The sequence below is a fragment of the Symphodus melops genome (assembly GCF_947650265.1).
Source record: "Symphodus melops genome assembly, chromosome: 2".
In the NCBI taxonomy this organism is placed as follows: Eukaryota; Metazoa; Chordata; class Actinopteri; order Labriformes; family Labridae; genus Symphodus; species Symphodus melops.
In genome coordinates, this window is record NC_136692.1 from 21,708,574 (window position 1) to 21,724,728 (window position 16,155).

Genomic DNA, 16,155 nt, shown 5'->3' on the forward strand with positions numbered 1-16,155 from the left:
GTATTATTATCATTATCATTATCATTAGTGTGGAAATCCAAGTGTTACAGGAGTGAAAGACAAGAAGAAGAGCACAAATAAAATACAAATATGTAGGAATTAGGTGTCTTGTGTTACCGACTTGACTTGCTGTTATTAAAACACTGAAGTCTTGAACACAGTAAATTTGGAAGAATGACTTCCCAACTCGGAAACTTGGACCACCTGAGCAGCACCTGAACGCAGCATTATTGACATTGACATTTCCTGTCGACTGATCTGTTATAGGTCTGTAGCTTCAGTTGTCAAAATTGCGAGGAAGGAACTATGTAGTTTCACCACTGCTAGCCAAAAAGGCCTTTCGATGACAAAAAATGTTCATTTTTGCGTTATCTCAGGCTCCTCTCAGACACGAAATAAGGAGTTTTGTTGTCTCAGGGGAAAATAAGGGATGCGTGACCAATCAAAAATACCACCAAATTTCTAATGATACAAAGCTTAAAGGTCCATATTATGCCCTTTTCATTTATCTAATTTTTGTGTCAACAAAAATATGTTCACAATCACAATGTCCTGCTGCTCCATGCAGGCTCTCTCATCTGCCTGTATTTCTAATGCTCAGAATCCCCCACAAAGAGAAAAAAAAGCAGCTTCCCCTCGTGTGCTAAGTCTGGTTTGATTGGTCAGCCGATCTACTCTCTCGTAATTGGTCAGTTGTTCGGCTTGTTCTCGGCTATGTCCCTCCCCTTTTACCATATTGGAAATGCTACAATCAATCCAAGGGGAGCTTGTGCTTGCTACAACGATGGGCTTGGATCAGTGACATCATGGGTTTGTGATGTCACAATCCCAATTTTTGAGGGGGGCTAGGGACGGAGCGTTACATGTGGCAGGAGGAGGGAGGAGAATCTGCATTTTCAAGCCCTTTGAATCTTTACACATAAATGTGCCTAAACATGCACAAGACACCTGTAAAACACACTAAAGACTATATAAAACAATAAAAAGCATAATATGGGACTTTTAATGCAAATGGTTGAAGTATCTCTTTAAATCCTCCTCAAAGTCTGTCTTGAAAATGTAAACTCAGGCTCTCAGATCTGTGTGCATACTAAAGACATTTTCTGTATCACACCTGATGACAGCTGTGACAGACAGTTACTGTTAACACTGAAAAATATATAATCAGTCTCTCAGTTGATGGTCTAGCCTGCTTTTCTTGGTTATTTAGAGGCATCACTGTTTAATTTTCATTGTGTCATAATCAGTGAAAAAAAAAAAGCTTGAGGTAGCTAAAGCAAAGAGCTCATGTCAGGAAGATGTAAACTTAGCAGCAGCACAAAAACGGTGCTTGGGCTTGGCTTGGACCCCCTTGACCTAGAGACCCTAAGCCCCCCATCATCCTCCATATACACTCTGCACCACACAAAAGCTCCCATCACTGGATTCGGAACCACCCCCACCACCTTATCCCTCCTTTTCACACTGATTCTGAACCACAGACTGTAAACATCAATGGAGTCTGTGTGACATCAGCCATCTGTTATGGCTTGGGTATTGAGAGTTTACTATTTGTATATTTTATATCTAATGACTTCTATTTGGCATCCAAAGGTTTGCTCCCTCAATGTTTTGTTGTACTTGTATTGTGACAATAAATACATAATACAGTATGTCTTATCTTATGATGCATTGTAAATACACAATGCCTCTTTCTTTAACAAGTAATCAGATCTGAAAACAATTAAAAAGTCGTCAATATATATCTCAGTGAAGTGAGTCATCAGACATGTTAAAAATAACCAAGATATTTTATTTGCCATTATTTGACAGAGCAGCTGAAAAGAGACGTGAAATGTTATAAAGAGAAAGTGGGGATACCATGCAACATGCTCCCGGGCTGGAAGTCAGGCCAGTGACCAGCGTGTCCAACATCACATGTGGTGCTCTTCTGATAGAACTAAACGGCTTCCAGAAGAATTGTATTATTGACAGATTTGTTTGTGCAATTAGCTGGCTATTTAGGTTATGCATATTTAAGAGCTACGCAAAGCTGAAGGTGGGATGTGTTTGATGGATTGCTGTTTGCAGAGACCAAGGCTAAGCCAGGTGCTCATAGTCAGTGCCTCAAACAAAATGCTCTGCTAGTGCTACCATGATGTTCCGTTTTGAATGCATAACAGTTCTTGTTGAAACTTCATGAAGTCAGAACCACAAAGTACCATTATCATCGCATTCAAACGTCAGACGAGTGCATCAGACGTTTGATATGAGCTGGACCGAAGACTTGCTGGTTAGCGTAAACTTGTCAAGTCAGCCTTTGTTTATGCTAAGCTAAGCTAATTCCTGCTCGCTCCTGCCGCACACTTTAAATACAGATTTGAGCTTGATATCGATCTCCTCATGTCACTCTCAGGAGTCAAAATAAACATTTCTCCAAAAAACAAACAAACATTGAACTAAAACTGTTTTCCTCTTCCATCCGTAGATGCAGATACTTGACAAGTTCCCAATTGAGGGAGGGCAGAAAGACCCCAAGAAGAGGATCATCCCATTTCTCCCAGGTAATAGCCTGCTCTTCAGCTCCATTTATCTGAACAGGCTCCCGTATTAATAATGTATGGCTGGCAGTAGCGCAGCGTCAATATGAGCTGGTTACTGATGCCTGCCTGTGCTGCATGTGTGTGTCTCTGTGTGTGTGCATGTATAGATGCGTGTGTGTGTGTGACTGCTGACAAGGCGCTATCTGTGACTTTCAAATCACTGCTGTGTTTTTCAGTGTGTGTGTCTGTGTGACTTTTCATTTAAGGGCATTGTTGAATCAGTTAAGCTGTGATAACTGAGATAGTTTTTTGTTTTTTTTTGTCATGTGTCTTATAATTTGATAAGCACAGATATACAGGCTGTGTGTGTGTGTGTCCTAACATTGATTGGAGTCATGCCACACATGCTCGTCTGTCCTGCTGTAAATCGTCTCCTGACATTCAGACTCATAGCGACCTACAGTGCAGTGTGGCAGTGATCGATGAGGCTGTTTGTGGCAGTTCAGAGTCCAGGGCAGGATGGCTAACAATGATTCTGTTAATCACACCCATGTCTTGTGTTTGTGTGTGTGTGTGTGTGTGTGTGTGTGTGTGTGTGTGTGTGTTCAAGTACTGGATATCTCTGTACACTTATATGTCACCAATGCAGATTTCTCTAAATTCATTTGTCATAGTCTGTCTGTTATATTGTTTATTATCACACACTCATGTTTCACCCTGGTCCTACAGTAAATTCTCTCTCTCACCTGAAGTCATCCTCCTCTTCATCCTCCTGCCCTGTGTGTTTGCTCATGATGTCTCACACACTCACACACAAAAACTATTGGGAGACCAGCCAAATATCCACATACGTACCTCTTATCTCTGAAAGCAGCGGCACCAGATGTAAACATTACTGACTGTCTGTTGTTTGTTCGAGGATGTTAATTTGAGAATAAGCTCCTCTGCCCTTGCTGCATGACACTCATGGAATGCATTAAACTACAGGATGATATTTCAGATGAGGATGGGCCTTACACTTACATTTTTGCCATTCAAAATAAAAAAAAATCCCTTGTTTGGAATCGACCGTCAGTACTCACAGAATGGTGTAAAGAATAGTCGGCAAAAAGAGTATTGAAAAATGAAGTCTTCTTTACTATGTTATTAAAAACATTTCTGCAACAAATTTGAGCCAGGTCTTTAAAATGATCCATGGCCATGTTGGCTCACATCCCAAATTAAGTTACTCAGTGGCCATAAATATGACACGACATTGGCCTCCTGCAGCAACCGTGTTCTGTCTTGTCATCCACTGTTACAGACCGATGATGCTCGAGCCAATGAGATCTCTCTTGCTCCAGCAGGTAAAGAGCATCTGCAAGGTGTAGAGGCAACATATTCATGTGGTTCTGTTGCTGCCCTGTTTGCTTTTTGACTTAAAGGAGCCAAAACAAAATTAGCCTTTGTATTTTATGCTCAGTCATGTAAGTGCTAATACCTTAAAGTTAAACCACAGCTAAAACCCAGCCCTCGCACTGTGACCTCATGTCAAGAAGCTGTCATGTCACGTTCGTGTTATTTTTTTAATCCTTTTTCAGATGAACACTTTTGAATATGCTTTGCTTTACAGATATAATATTTGTAATGTTGTTATTGCAGACATGATTCACTCAGGTTTGTCAGCTGGTAGTCAAGGATGGGGCTCAGCAGTTCTCCACCCCTGCTGTGTACGACATAGAGACATATTACACATATATATTGCCATTTTGTTGTTCAATTTATTTGCATAGCCACAGTTTTAACTGGACACACAATCTTTTTCTGCTTTGTTGTTTGGACTAAAATAAGTTGTTTAAGACGTTTTACTCTAAGTTTTAACAACAGATTGTACACGTTCGCCAGTTTTCAACATTTTATGGACCACATAATAACATTATTGATTAACAATTGTCAAATAATTCATATGAACAAGAATTAGTTATTTGCAACGTTTATGGCCAATTTAATACTTCCCACCTTTTTTATAGTAGTTGTACAAAGAAGACAACCAGCTGAACTTCCACACTTTTAATCTGGTCTCACATCATCAGTTAATAAAGACTTACTGTGTGCATAAATTATCTGGATTTAACAGCTCATGAGATGCAGACTTGTACTTGTTAAATATCCCTGATCGTAAAAAAAAAAGTCATTGCTTTAGTTAAAGGTTTATGTAATATGTAAATTAATAGTTATTTTTATTCCAGGGTAAAAGTAGAACTCTTCAAATAGAGCCTGTAGAGGAGCTGATTATGCAATAACCACTCTCTTCATTTTACACTTCCTGCACAGGATGTCAGCGCATACATTTGTTCGTCTGGGGGTCTTTTTATGTTCCCCGTGGGTGGGTTGAGAGGATGAGAGGAAAATTCATGACCCATGTGTATATGAATCCTATTTGTTTGTTTAAAAGCCGTGTCACAGTCAGAGGTCATGGAATCCATATCGGAGGACAGCTGGGGCCTTGACTGTGGGACAAAGATTGCTTTGGTATCACCAGTGTGCATTAGTGACATCTTCTGGTGGGATACGGTTTTACACGTAGTTGGCAATAATGCCAGATAAGCTCAAAGTTGTTGTTTTTTTGAATTAAAGAGTGTATACCGCTGCCCCTGTCAAGGCTCCAGGATAGTATAGTTATTTATTCTGTTGCTCTCATCTTTATGTCTTCTACTTCCTCGTTTACTTTGATACTTATTATGTGTCTTGTTTCAGTTCCGTTGCTTTCTGTCCTCCTGTCTGTGTCTCCCGCGTCTGTCATTACCTGATGTGTCTCACCTGTGTCTAATTGTCTTCTAGCCCCTTGAGTATTTAGTCTCTGAGTATTTCCCCTCCTTCTGTGCCAGTTCCTATTGTTTCTTTGTGACATTCGTTTCAGCTGTTTTGTGCGTTTCTCTTTGTGAATTATTTTGACCGGTTTCTGAATTTTGACCTGCCGTTTTTGGATGCCTCTTCCTGTTTCTGGATTCCTGTGTACTGACCTTTTTTTTCTGAATAAGCCAACTGTGTATCTGCTCCAAGTGTTTGTTTTTTTTTGAAAATCGTGAATATTGCCTCCTTGTCTTATGGTTCAGAGTGGAAGCCCCTTCAAAGCACCTTGATTTGCTTTGTTTCTGCCTGGAAGGTTCAGTCGAACACAAGCTTGACATTTCCTTCACCCCCTATCCATCCTCCCACATTTATAATCTCCTTTCTGTCCTCTTTTCTTCCTCTCCAGGCAAAATCCTGTTCCGGAGAAGTCATGTGCGAGATGTGGCCATGAAGCGTCTGCGTTTCATTGACGACTACTGCAGGGTAAATATCCTTCTGGCTCTCTTTGGACTCTTGGGAACATCCCCTCCACTGTCTGTGAGTGGGGTCAAAAGTCCCCTCTCAGACTGTCCTTTCACACGCTTTAAAAAATGGGACATGAGATTCAGACCTACTACTTGTTGTGTACATGGAAAAGTTTCATAGTCGTTACAGTGAAGATCTGTGTGTCTTAGCTCTTCGAGCCTTCTGTAGAGTCACTAATGTGCTCTGACACTTTTCCGAGGCTGTGAAGGACTCTGCTTGGTTATGAACTCTTCCTACAATTGAGAGTTGTTTATTTTATGTTTGCCACAGTCAGAGAAGTGGGGCGACCTAGTTGTGCGTCAAACTTTTGAGTCACTGCACTGCATGAAAGAGAAACTGAGTGGGCCTTATTTCAAAGGCTCACTCACGACGACCTTATCCCCTCATTGTTACACTTTGAAATAAAGTTCTTCTCCGGTCTTAAATAGAAAACGAAACCCTGAGTGCCTTTTAAGTTATCCCAAGTTCAAGGGAAACTCAACTTATCACTTCCTGTTCTCTCTCTAATTAGTTTATTTTTTATTTTTTTTATTAATCCCGGATACAGGCCCTTTTCTCTGTGATGCCCGTCATACTTCCTTCCTTCCTTCCTTCCTTCCTTCCTTCCTTCACCTTGGCAAAAGTCCACACAAGCAGGGGGACAGGTTGCTTCAAAGTCCATGGAAAACCCTTGAACCCATCTAAAAATCTTATAGACGTAAAAATAGGCATCTCGAAATATTTCAAAAACTGCTTCACAGGCTCTGGTTTAGATGGTCTGCATGAGAGGCTGCAGTCATCGACTCATAAATCGCAGGTTTCTTCCCCTCCAGACAAAGTCTTCTCCTTTGCCTCCGCCCTTTAATGCATGCCTGCTTCACACTCTCCTCCCAAATGTGTTTCCTGTGTCTCTTAAACTGTTTATCAATAAAGGCCAAAGGGTCAAGATATAATCCCCTTAATCAAAGTGTCCATCCAAACTGGAAATATTATCTTTTAAGTTAAGCTTTCCCAATACAGGGATTACATGTGGTGTGGTTATGTTGGAACTTTGGATATTTACGACAAATGTGATCTAAGAAAGATCTCCAACTTATTGTAAAAAAAAAAAAAGCTTTTTATTGACCATGTTTTTTCTGTGTTACATCTGTAATAACAAAGCATCTGTTAACGCCAAGTGGTAACCAATGAAAAAAATAAAGCCCATCTGGAAGTGCTGAAAACTGCAGTTCCTTGAGTCTCCACTTGAGGCTGCCATCTAAAAGACTCCCAAAGTGCTATACACACCCCATATCAAAATGTCTATTTTGTCAGCAGCAATAAACAAGTTTATACCCTGGTACCAAAAGCTGCTTTGTTCTGACTACTTCAGGCGTTTATCGGCACACATTGTACATATTTTTAATAACTCATCTGTTTTGATTTGATGTAAGATAGGAGTTCTACATAATTAAGGGAGTGATTGCTTTGACAGTAAGACGGCGTGCTGTTTTTTGTCAGAAGGCCTTAAGGCTCTCCTCAGCTGCACCTCTTTGCCTTTTACTATGTTGACTGAGAGTTTTGTTGACAGTATTTTCAATATGGCAATCGCCATCAATAAGCTTCAGAAGAAACCAGCTGGTGAGGTCACTGAGACTACGTCCACGTTTCATACAGTGTATGGGTTACACCACAGACTGTGTGACATGATCCCGGCTCATGTAGCATGATAATGCTAGCTAGAAACGATAACAGGGACAACAGTCATTCCACTTCACAATTTAAAGGAGAATCTCGGGGAGCAGAGCACTCGTGCTTCCTTCTCTGATTCTTACTGCGATGATGCAAACAGACTGTCAATCAAAACTTGATTAGCCACCTCAACAATGTTGACAAAGAGCCTTAAGTGAATCATTATTTGTTTGTTGATCCAAGTTTGCTGACAGTTAAATGATTTAGTTTTGCAGATACTAAATAAGATTCTGAATCGTGAGATCATGTCTTCATTTGGGATGTTTAATGTCAAGTTTAGGCCCTTATTTCTCTTTATGCAAACACTGAGTTTGCAGTTATTGTCATCTGTTTTAGGAAAGGTTAGCCATTGTGTCAACTCAGTAATTGGAACCAAAAGAAGTCTCAGGAACAAATGCAATTACACTCATCTGAAATCAACCCGATCTTTTGCTCTGCACGTTTCCTCATTACCCAAATAACCCAGGGCGCTCTAATGTTTATGGTTGCTATAGCGAGCCCAGCACTGGAGTGTGCCGCACTGTTTACTTCCTGCATCCTGTTTATGAGGCAAACAACAGAGAGGAAGAGTAATTACCCAGTGTTCTCCGGGGATCTCTGCTCTCTAGAGATTGTGGGAGTCCAGCCAGTGTTGAGTACACAGTGAGATAGGGTGTCCTCAATCCCCTACCACAAGGCGCTTTCAATAATATAAGATCTGTTGAATGAAATATGAAGGTGCCTCCGACTGTGCTCATTTAAATGAAAAGCCCAAGCTGTGCTGATGTTGTCGCATACCTTCATGGTCGGGCACCTCTGTATTGTACATGAGCTAGACCTTGGGTGGAAAGTGAAGAAATCATTAAATATGGATGGTTAGTCAGAAGTATGGTCCTCTCTTTCTCTGTAGTTTGCTTTATCAATAAACATATTACCCCATTAGTTCATGTGGTATCGACCACAGAATGATATCTGTTGTTAATGCTGTGCCATCTGAGGGCTTGTGGATTACAGTCAAGCAGTATAGGTTGTTGGCCTTGGCACTTTAGTCAGCAGAGATCACTTCAGATCCTCATTCTTTTTATGATAGTATCCACTGTGGAAGATGAAATCCCAAGTGTCTGATAAAGGCCACCATGGTGCTCTCTACATGCAAGTGTGCCCAAGTGCAAACATGCATAGGCACATGGCCCAGTGTGAGTTACTTTGAGGCAGACATCATGTATGAGAGCAAAGTATGATTACAACTGTTTCTCCTTTTGATTTTATATTGAAGGGTATAATGAAAGGCTTCACTTTATGTAGACGGAAGAGTCTCTCTTTGTGTGAACTATTCAGCACTTTAAAATGTGCGACCAACAACTACAGTATTTCTAGCGTTATGTCAGCAACATAACATTACATGTGTTTAGTTGTGTTCGAACAAATGAACAAACATGGGGTTGGTAGCAAAGGATGGAAGATGCTGATGCTGAATTTTTGTAAGTTTATGCATCTTTTGATTGGCTCTTTTTTTTTGCAGGGAAGTGATGAAGGGCCGACTTAAAGTCTTTCGTCGTAAATCAAGTGCAAACAAACAAACAAACCAGGGTCTAACACATAATACATTCTTTTGTTGCATTTTATAAAAGCTGACATTTGCCATGCTTTCAATCCGCAGTATTGTGGCACGTGTTACAAGATTAAACTATTTCTTTTTGCCACACAGGAACTGTTACCTAACCCAAAAAACTCGTCTTTTCATTTCACTTTTCAGCGTCTTTTCATTGTCTGGCACTATTAAATAATTTAACCTTCAGTTGAGACTTATGATGAGCTGAGTATGGAGGTGAGTTGAGAGGAAGTGCGTCTTTACCTCAAGTGTTGTAGACTTAAAGACTTGCTGCAGGTGAGATGTCAGAGGGATTGGTGTATGTTTTTCATGTGAGGAGAACTGACTGAAATTCAATATTTTTAGTGGCTCAGGTTGAACTTTAAGGGACTGAGGGGCTGTGAAGCCTTACCTCAGCACTGCACAAAAAAGTCAAACATTTTATTCATACTCCTGCAGCGCCCACCTGATGTGCTGTGGCATCGTTGCAGTTTAAAACCTTGCTGTGCTCCTTATCTGTTTTTCACCTTTATTGGCAGTGTGACCCACAGTACAAAGAAAAACACATAGAAGACACACTCTACTCTTAACTCCAGAAACAGCTCCTAATGTCTACGTGTACAACTAATTGTTATGCATCACTTTTAAAAAAACCCTCAGTTTTAAGTTTGGTTTTACATGTGCATATTTAAATGTTCCTTCAATAGTGTTGACATGTTGTCATCCTGGGCATGTATATCTTTAAGTAAGTTTGGAGAAAATTCTCTGTTTTGTTGAGGGTGACAACTTCCAACTTACACGAGTTGATGGTACATCTTTGATTTATTTATTTTTTTCCTTAATTTTTTTTCTTATTATTGCGTTTTTAATGGGAATGGGATCTCTTTCAAGATAGACCTCTGTGTTGAAAATAACAACAGAGGCACAGAAATTACAGAGAGTTAATACACATTTTCACAATCACAGGAAAGGCGTGTGAAAGTTAACAAAAGAACAACCTCTTATTGCAGTCGTGTGCAACCTTAAAGTACTTTGGTACTAATTGCAGGCTGATGTCCTTTTTAACGCTCATCGTTTTCTTTCTCCTTAGGCGCTGGTGAGACTCCCTCCACAGATTTCTCAGAGTGAGGAGGTGCTGCGCTTCTTTGAGACAAAAGCTGAGGACATCAACCCCCCTGTGGAGTGAGTGCCACAGACTTCACTTTGCATACACAACTAACAGCTCCACAGCAAGGCTATAATTACTGCGGCAGTGCATCAGAACATTGTTCCATTCGCTGTGAATATGTGGACGCCATATCAAAGATTTTAACATCAGCCTCAATGAGCACAATAACATAGAAGGCTTTACTTATACAAAGTTAATGCAGTGCCCTCAATCATCTGCCATACATGTGTTTTGACCGTGTCTGCAGAGAACCTGTCCTCTGCATGAGTTTAGGTGTTTTAGTTTGTTTCGGTTACCCAGTTAATGATTGCATGCAGGGGAGTTTAGGTGTATTCAAATCGGCTTATATGACGGATACGGACATAGCAGCAACAAAGAGAAAATATCCTCCCACTGAGGCAACATGCCAAGCAGATAAAACTCATTCCAACACAAGGGTAAAGCTTCTGTTGGCTTTCACCCTTTACAACACTTGAGATAGGCCTAGTCTCAGGTAGCTTGCAGTAAAGTCCTGCTATGGGTCTATGGGTATGCACTTCTGGTGGCGATGAGCCCAGGAGGAGAGTCCTAGTTTGCATGTTTTGTTTACAAGCTGTAACCAGCATTTCTGCTGACTCAACCTTTTATGTTTCTGCATTTATGTGACCTACACCGTGTTGCGCAGTGATTGTGGATCAAGTATATGTTAAGTACTAAAGAATTACCATTAAGTGACTGAAAACACAAGCGCATCATCATCTTTTGGGACATCCTCTTTTTGATTAACAGGGATACAGTGATCTCATTTTCTAAGTTGGACAGGACTCGATATCGTTGCAGAGTAGATATTGATATATGACATTGAGATGATGGTGACTCACCCTGAAGCAGGATTTACAAGATCTGCTGAATATCTTCCATGCCAAAATCTATACATAAAGGGCTAGAAAATGCAACTCCTTTCCTCAATACAGAATTCTTGCACATTTTTTAAATGCCTTCCCGGTAATGATCAGGCAGTCTATAAGACACATATTAATGCACACACTGTTGAACACTCCCACTGTTAAATCCCATCATTGCAACACATAAACACGATGTTTACTTTATCTCTGGAACTGAAATTAGCTCACACGTTGTTAATAACCCCATAGCACACATCCTTGAACAAGCTATGAATTTCCTCGTCTTTGCATGTCGCCTCTTAAATACAGCATGATGATATTGAAGCTAAGCTCATTATCTCTCTTTCTTTTCTCATTGTCCATAAAGACTATTCCCTGATCAGCATTTTCTCTCAGAGTTCGTTAAAAGCTCATACCAGGCTAGGGGCAGAGGTGGGGGGGGGGGGGGGGGGGGTGTACAGTGAGTTGATGGATGAGAGTGTGCGAGCACTGCGAGGATGAGAATGACTTGTTTCATAACAGGAGAGAGCCCCTTTGGGTAGTTTTTAATTAGAGAACACACTCAACCTTCCAAAGCTCAAATGCAAGTATCACACTATTCAATTGTAACATGTTTATACACTATATGCAACGAGTCATCTGCACCCAGGGCTCTGCAACAGAGTACTGTAGTTAGATCCGGGCTATGTCTTTTTTATGATTTAATTACTTTTCTCTATCTTTCCCTTCCTCCATTTTTGTTTTTTTTTTAGAGATTTGTCTCTAAAGGCTGAGAAAGAAGGCTGGATTTAGTGATTTCTGCCTGCTGATATTTTACAGCTCAGTATAATCGGGTATCCCTCCATGTCTTCCATCCTCCTCTTTCTCCTTGTATCCGGTTTGGCCTCATTTATTAAAGTGTGTTTAATTGACGTGGCAGCTCAAGGTTATAAACACCAACGCATTCATTCTTTGATCAACAGCTCTCTTTCTCTCGCTGTCCATACAGCTTTCCATCTCGCTTGCATCCTCATCTCATCTTTCTGCACCCTTGCTTGACTCACGCCCTTCATCTCTTCCAATCTCTTTCTCTTCCTTTCTACAAGCATCAATCTCCTTTCTTTCTCCTTCTGCCCTGTATATAATGCTGCATTTAGCTGCATAATGAAACAGCATTTGTCTTCTTTTAAGTATAGGAGATGAAGTCATGTTTATACATGCTATGCTCACCAGACACGGTCTGTTAGCATCACTGTCACAGTACACTCAATTCATATATTTTATTGCCACCTGATAAAGTTTAACAGATGTAAAAAAAAACAAGTAAATCCCCACACAGCCTACAAAAGTCTTGTGAGGGAGAGAAAGGCAGTTTACTCTGTGAGGTCCAGAAGGCATGCAGAGGGAACAGAAACAAAAAGAACGGCCCAAGGATTGACCCTTGGGGAACTCCACCACACCAGAACTGGATTGGAAAGGTATAGCCTGTAAGGGATATGAAGAACTTTCTGATTAGACAAACAGAAGAACACGTAGTAGTTGCTATAAAAAAAAACCGATATTCTGTGTCAAGTCATTGACTTTGGTCATGAATTGTGTTTAAATTGTTCTGCAACCATTGACTTGTTTTGGCTCATCTTATATTTGATGTATAATAATAATAATGCCGTTGTATTTTTTGGAGGGTAATTGCCCATTACTTTGTCAATTTAGGTAAAATAAATTATTAATTTTCTTAATTTGGATTAGGCTCAAAAATTTAGATTTTTTTAATGAAACATCTACATTTTATAGATACTGTTTTTTTTTTATTCCTGGGAGATACAAAAAGAGTGCTTAATCAGCATACATTGTAGACTTTTGTATTGTGATTATATTCTTATATTATTCCTCCAAACATTTTCAATGTAAATGTTATTTCATTGATTTTGAGATATGATTTTCTTTCATTTTGTGTCATGGTACGGTCCAGTTCTTCCCATAGACCTCCATAACATGCATGCAGTCTCAAGGAGAGCTTCCATTGGTTGCTGTTCAAGCCTATCAATGGCAGTGCCATATTGGAATTTCTTTATTAACTAACCTTTAATCAAACAGATTAAATAGTTGGAGTTCAGGAGGGTTATGAGCCTCCTGGCATTTAACTACCCCCGCATGTCAGTCAAAAGTCAAATCCACTATCCAATGCACTTTTACATTGGCTTCATTTCTTAACATCAGAGGTTTCCACTTGGTGAGCTTGTCTGGTGTTTATCTATTGTATGTCTAAATAATTCAATATCCTACCTCGTGACTAATATGTAACTCAGTAATGTACTTGCATATAAGGTGGAATGAAAAAATAACAGCTCAAGCTTTCAGCATATATATGAGTTTTCACAGTGACATGGAACAAGCTCTAAGTAATAGAGCTGCAAAGAGCTGTCTCTGAAGAAGAGGCTCATTAGCATTTACAATGTAAACACGCATACTTGGGGAGGTTGGTTTTAATAACTCCTCAAGACTGCTGTCAGAAGATTCAGCTCAAAGAATACACCTCAGCTGAAATTCACAGTGTGAATTGTGAAGTTGTAGTTTGAACACAGAGGTGCTGAAGTTGTGGAAACCTCAGCAAAAAGAATCGCTGTACTCCAGTCGGCTCCAGATCAAATGGAGCCAGAACCTCCTCTGGCTTCTCTGGATCCCTGCAGGCTTTCACTCTCCACTCTCAATAAAAGAAGAATATACTCAGAGGGCTGAACTGCCCGCTCTCTGTTCAGAAAAAAAAAAAAAAAAGTCTCCTCAGTTAATAGTTAGTAGACGTCATGATCCAGAGGACTCGACTTGTATCGAGGCTAAATTGGATGGGTTGCTTCCATTCCCTACCCATAATGCATCTGCTTGATGAAAATGAATCATGGGGGAGTGTGGTTCAGGAATGAGATTGGCTATTGATTCAAAGTCCTGATTGGAGCGTGTGTGTGTGTGCTACTACTTTGTGTTTTTTTTTTAATGTCTCCTTGCAAATTCATGTGTGTCCTAAGTGCTGTAAATGAAGAAAAGTGATTTGAAACCCAGAGACAGACTGACGGCTGAAAGCTAATATTAATCCATCCTGGTCTGAGTGTGTATCAGCTCATCTAAAACACTCTGGTAATCTGGTATTGACTTCTTAACTTAAGTCTCCTCGAGGTCTAATCAATTAAGTGGCTTTTATGAGTTTTAGGAAAGTCCCATTCAAACTTGATTTGAAGCTATTCAGTATTATGAAGTGCCAACAGTAGTCCTGATTAGGATTGGGTCCACAATAACCAAATCTGACTCAATTATTTCTATTTATCAAATCTGAATTGTTTTACATTAAAACATGTCAAAGTATTAAAGCAGGTAACAAAGTTAGTTTGTATAAACCGAAGGGCTGATGATTTTCTTTGGTTAGTTTGACTTTCTGTTGGAGAGAGTTGATTGTTTTTCTAGATTTGGCTTACCAAAGATTTCCAGCAAGTGTATAGTGCATAAAATAAAAAGCAGATAGGCCGCCCTAATTAGTTTAACCCTAAAATATTACAACAGTAAAAACACTTTCATCCTACATAAGTCAAAAATGATCTTTGCCAGTTGTCCAATCAGAGGTCTTAGTTGTTGGTGAACTATTGCTGTAGTTTTTTTTTTTTACAGTTTATTAACCTGACCCTATTTTTTTTTTTTTTTTTTTACAGAACCAGCATTAATGCAAACCTGTAATAATTGTCCTTTTTATATGATCCAGTTTGATTCAGCCGAGAAATGCTTAATTTGAAATCCAAGGTGTCCTTTGGAGTGTTTCACCCTTAGTGGGTCTATTGAGAGCTTTGTAATGACCATATCCCTGCTTTACTTGAATCTCGTATTAACTAGAATACATGACTGCACAGGTACGATTATGTACGGCAGCAGATGAAAAACAAACTGCAAGCCAGAGCCCAAAAAAAAATCACATGAAATGTTCTCAGTGAACAAGATGACATGCTTTCTTGCTACCTGTTTGCAGCGTAGATAAACATCATGCTCCCTCTCCCCCTTCACTCCCTCCTTTCTCACTTATTCACCTTCTATTCCCATTTTCAGTCACCTTCTCCTCCTCTCCTACATTGTCCTGGAGTTATGAAGCCCCCCCCCCCGCTTCCTCCTCCATCCTTCTTCTCCCTGTCATCTGTCCGTTCCTCCCCGTCTGCTGTGAGCAGGAGAAAGGCGACAGGCTCACTCAGCCATAATGGATAGGACGCTCCTCTCCTCTAACTATAAGGATCAATAGCACTCACTGGAGACCGCACAGCACACCATCAACAATGTGCAGCCCCAGCATGCATGGGGTTAAACACTTAAAGCGTGTCAGAGTTTTGAGGAGTGGTCAGTGGAGCGTGCAGCCCGTGGGAGGTTTGGCGTGTGCGTGCGTACATGTATGCGCTCTCATGTGTGATCGTTCATCGATCTCAGACACTATTCGCAATTATGTTTTAAAATGTTTGTGCAGGAGAAGAGCTGAGCTTTTTTTTTTTTTTAGTTTCCAAGACTCAATTGCTCCTGCTTGATGGTGTGCAGCGTACTTGTTATTGCCAGGCTATTTCAGTGCACCTCGCGTCTGTCTGTCTCTTTCTACAGTCTCGGCTCTATTTTCTCTCTCAGCACCATCTTCCACAGATGCACTCATTCACCCTCCCCGCCCTCCCACCCACCCGATGCGGCGTCTGACTCACTTGTGATCTCTTCTTCGCACACTTACTCACAGGGTGTTGTCAAGGTGTAGGGTTTCGCTCTTGCAACGCTAATAGCCCTGGGTAGGGCCAGACTGTACATGAGGGTGACGAATAGAGCGAGCTGGGACAGCTGTAAATCCACCAGGTTGATGAAATATATCCACTGCATCACTTCCTGTCAAAGGAGGAAGGAGATGAAGAGGATTGAGGAAGGTTCCCAAGGGAGGCAAGGCGGTCGGAAGCAGAGGAG

General features: G+C 40.5%; 2 protein-coding genes across 3 annotated transcripts in view; one reads left to right on the forward strand and one right to left on the reverse strand.

Moving 5' to 3' along the window:
- Positions 1–16,155, reverse strand: part of LOC306820094 (ras and Rab interactor 2-like) — a 272,812-nt gene that overhangs the window by 213,879 nt on the left and 42,778 nt on the right. The window lies entirely within an intron of this gene.
- sh3pxd2aa (SH3 and PX domains 2Aa) overlaps positions 1–16,155 on the forward strand; it is a 111,018-nt gene that overhangs the window by 34,307 nt on the left and 60,556 nt on the right. Inside the window, exons 4-6 of the mRNA XM_079337760.1 lie at positions 2,468–2,543; positions 5,761–5,837; positions 10,250–10,341. Of these exons, the coding sequence (XP_079193886.1) occupies positions 2,468–2,543; positions 5,761–5,837; positions 10,250–10,341 (245 nt within the window). The remainder of the gene's footprint in view (positions 1–2,467; positions 2,544–5,760; positions 5,838–10,249; positions 10,342–16,155) is intronic.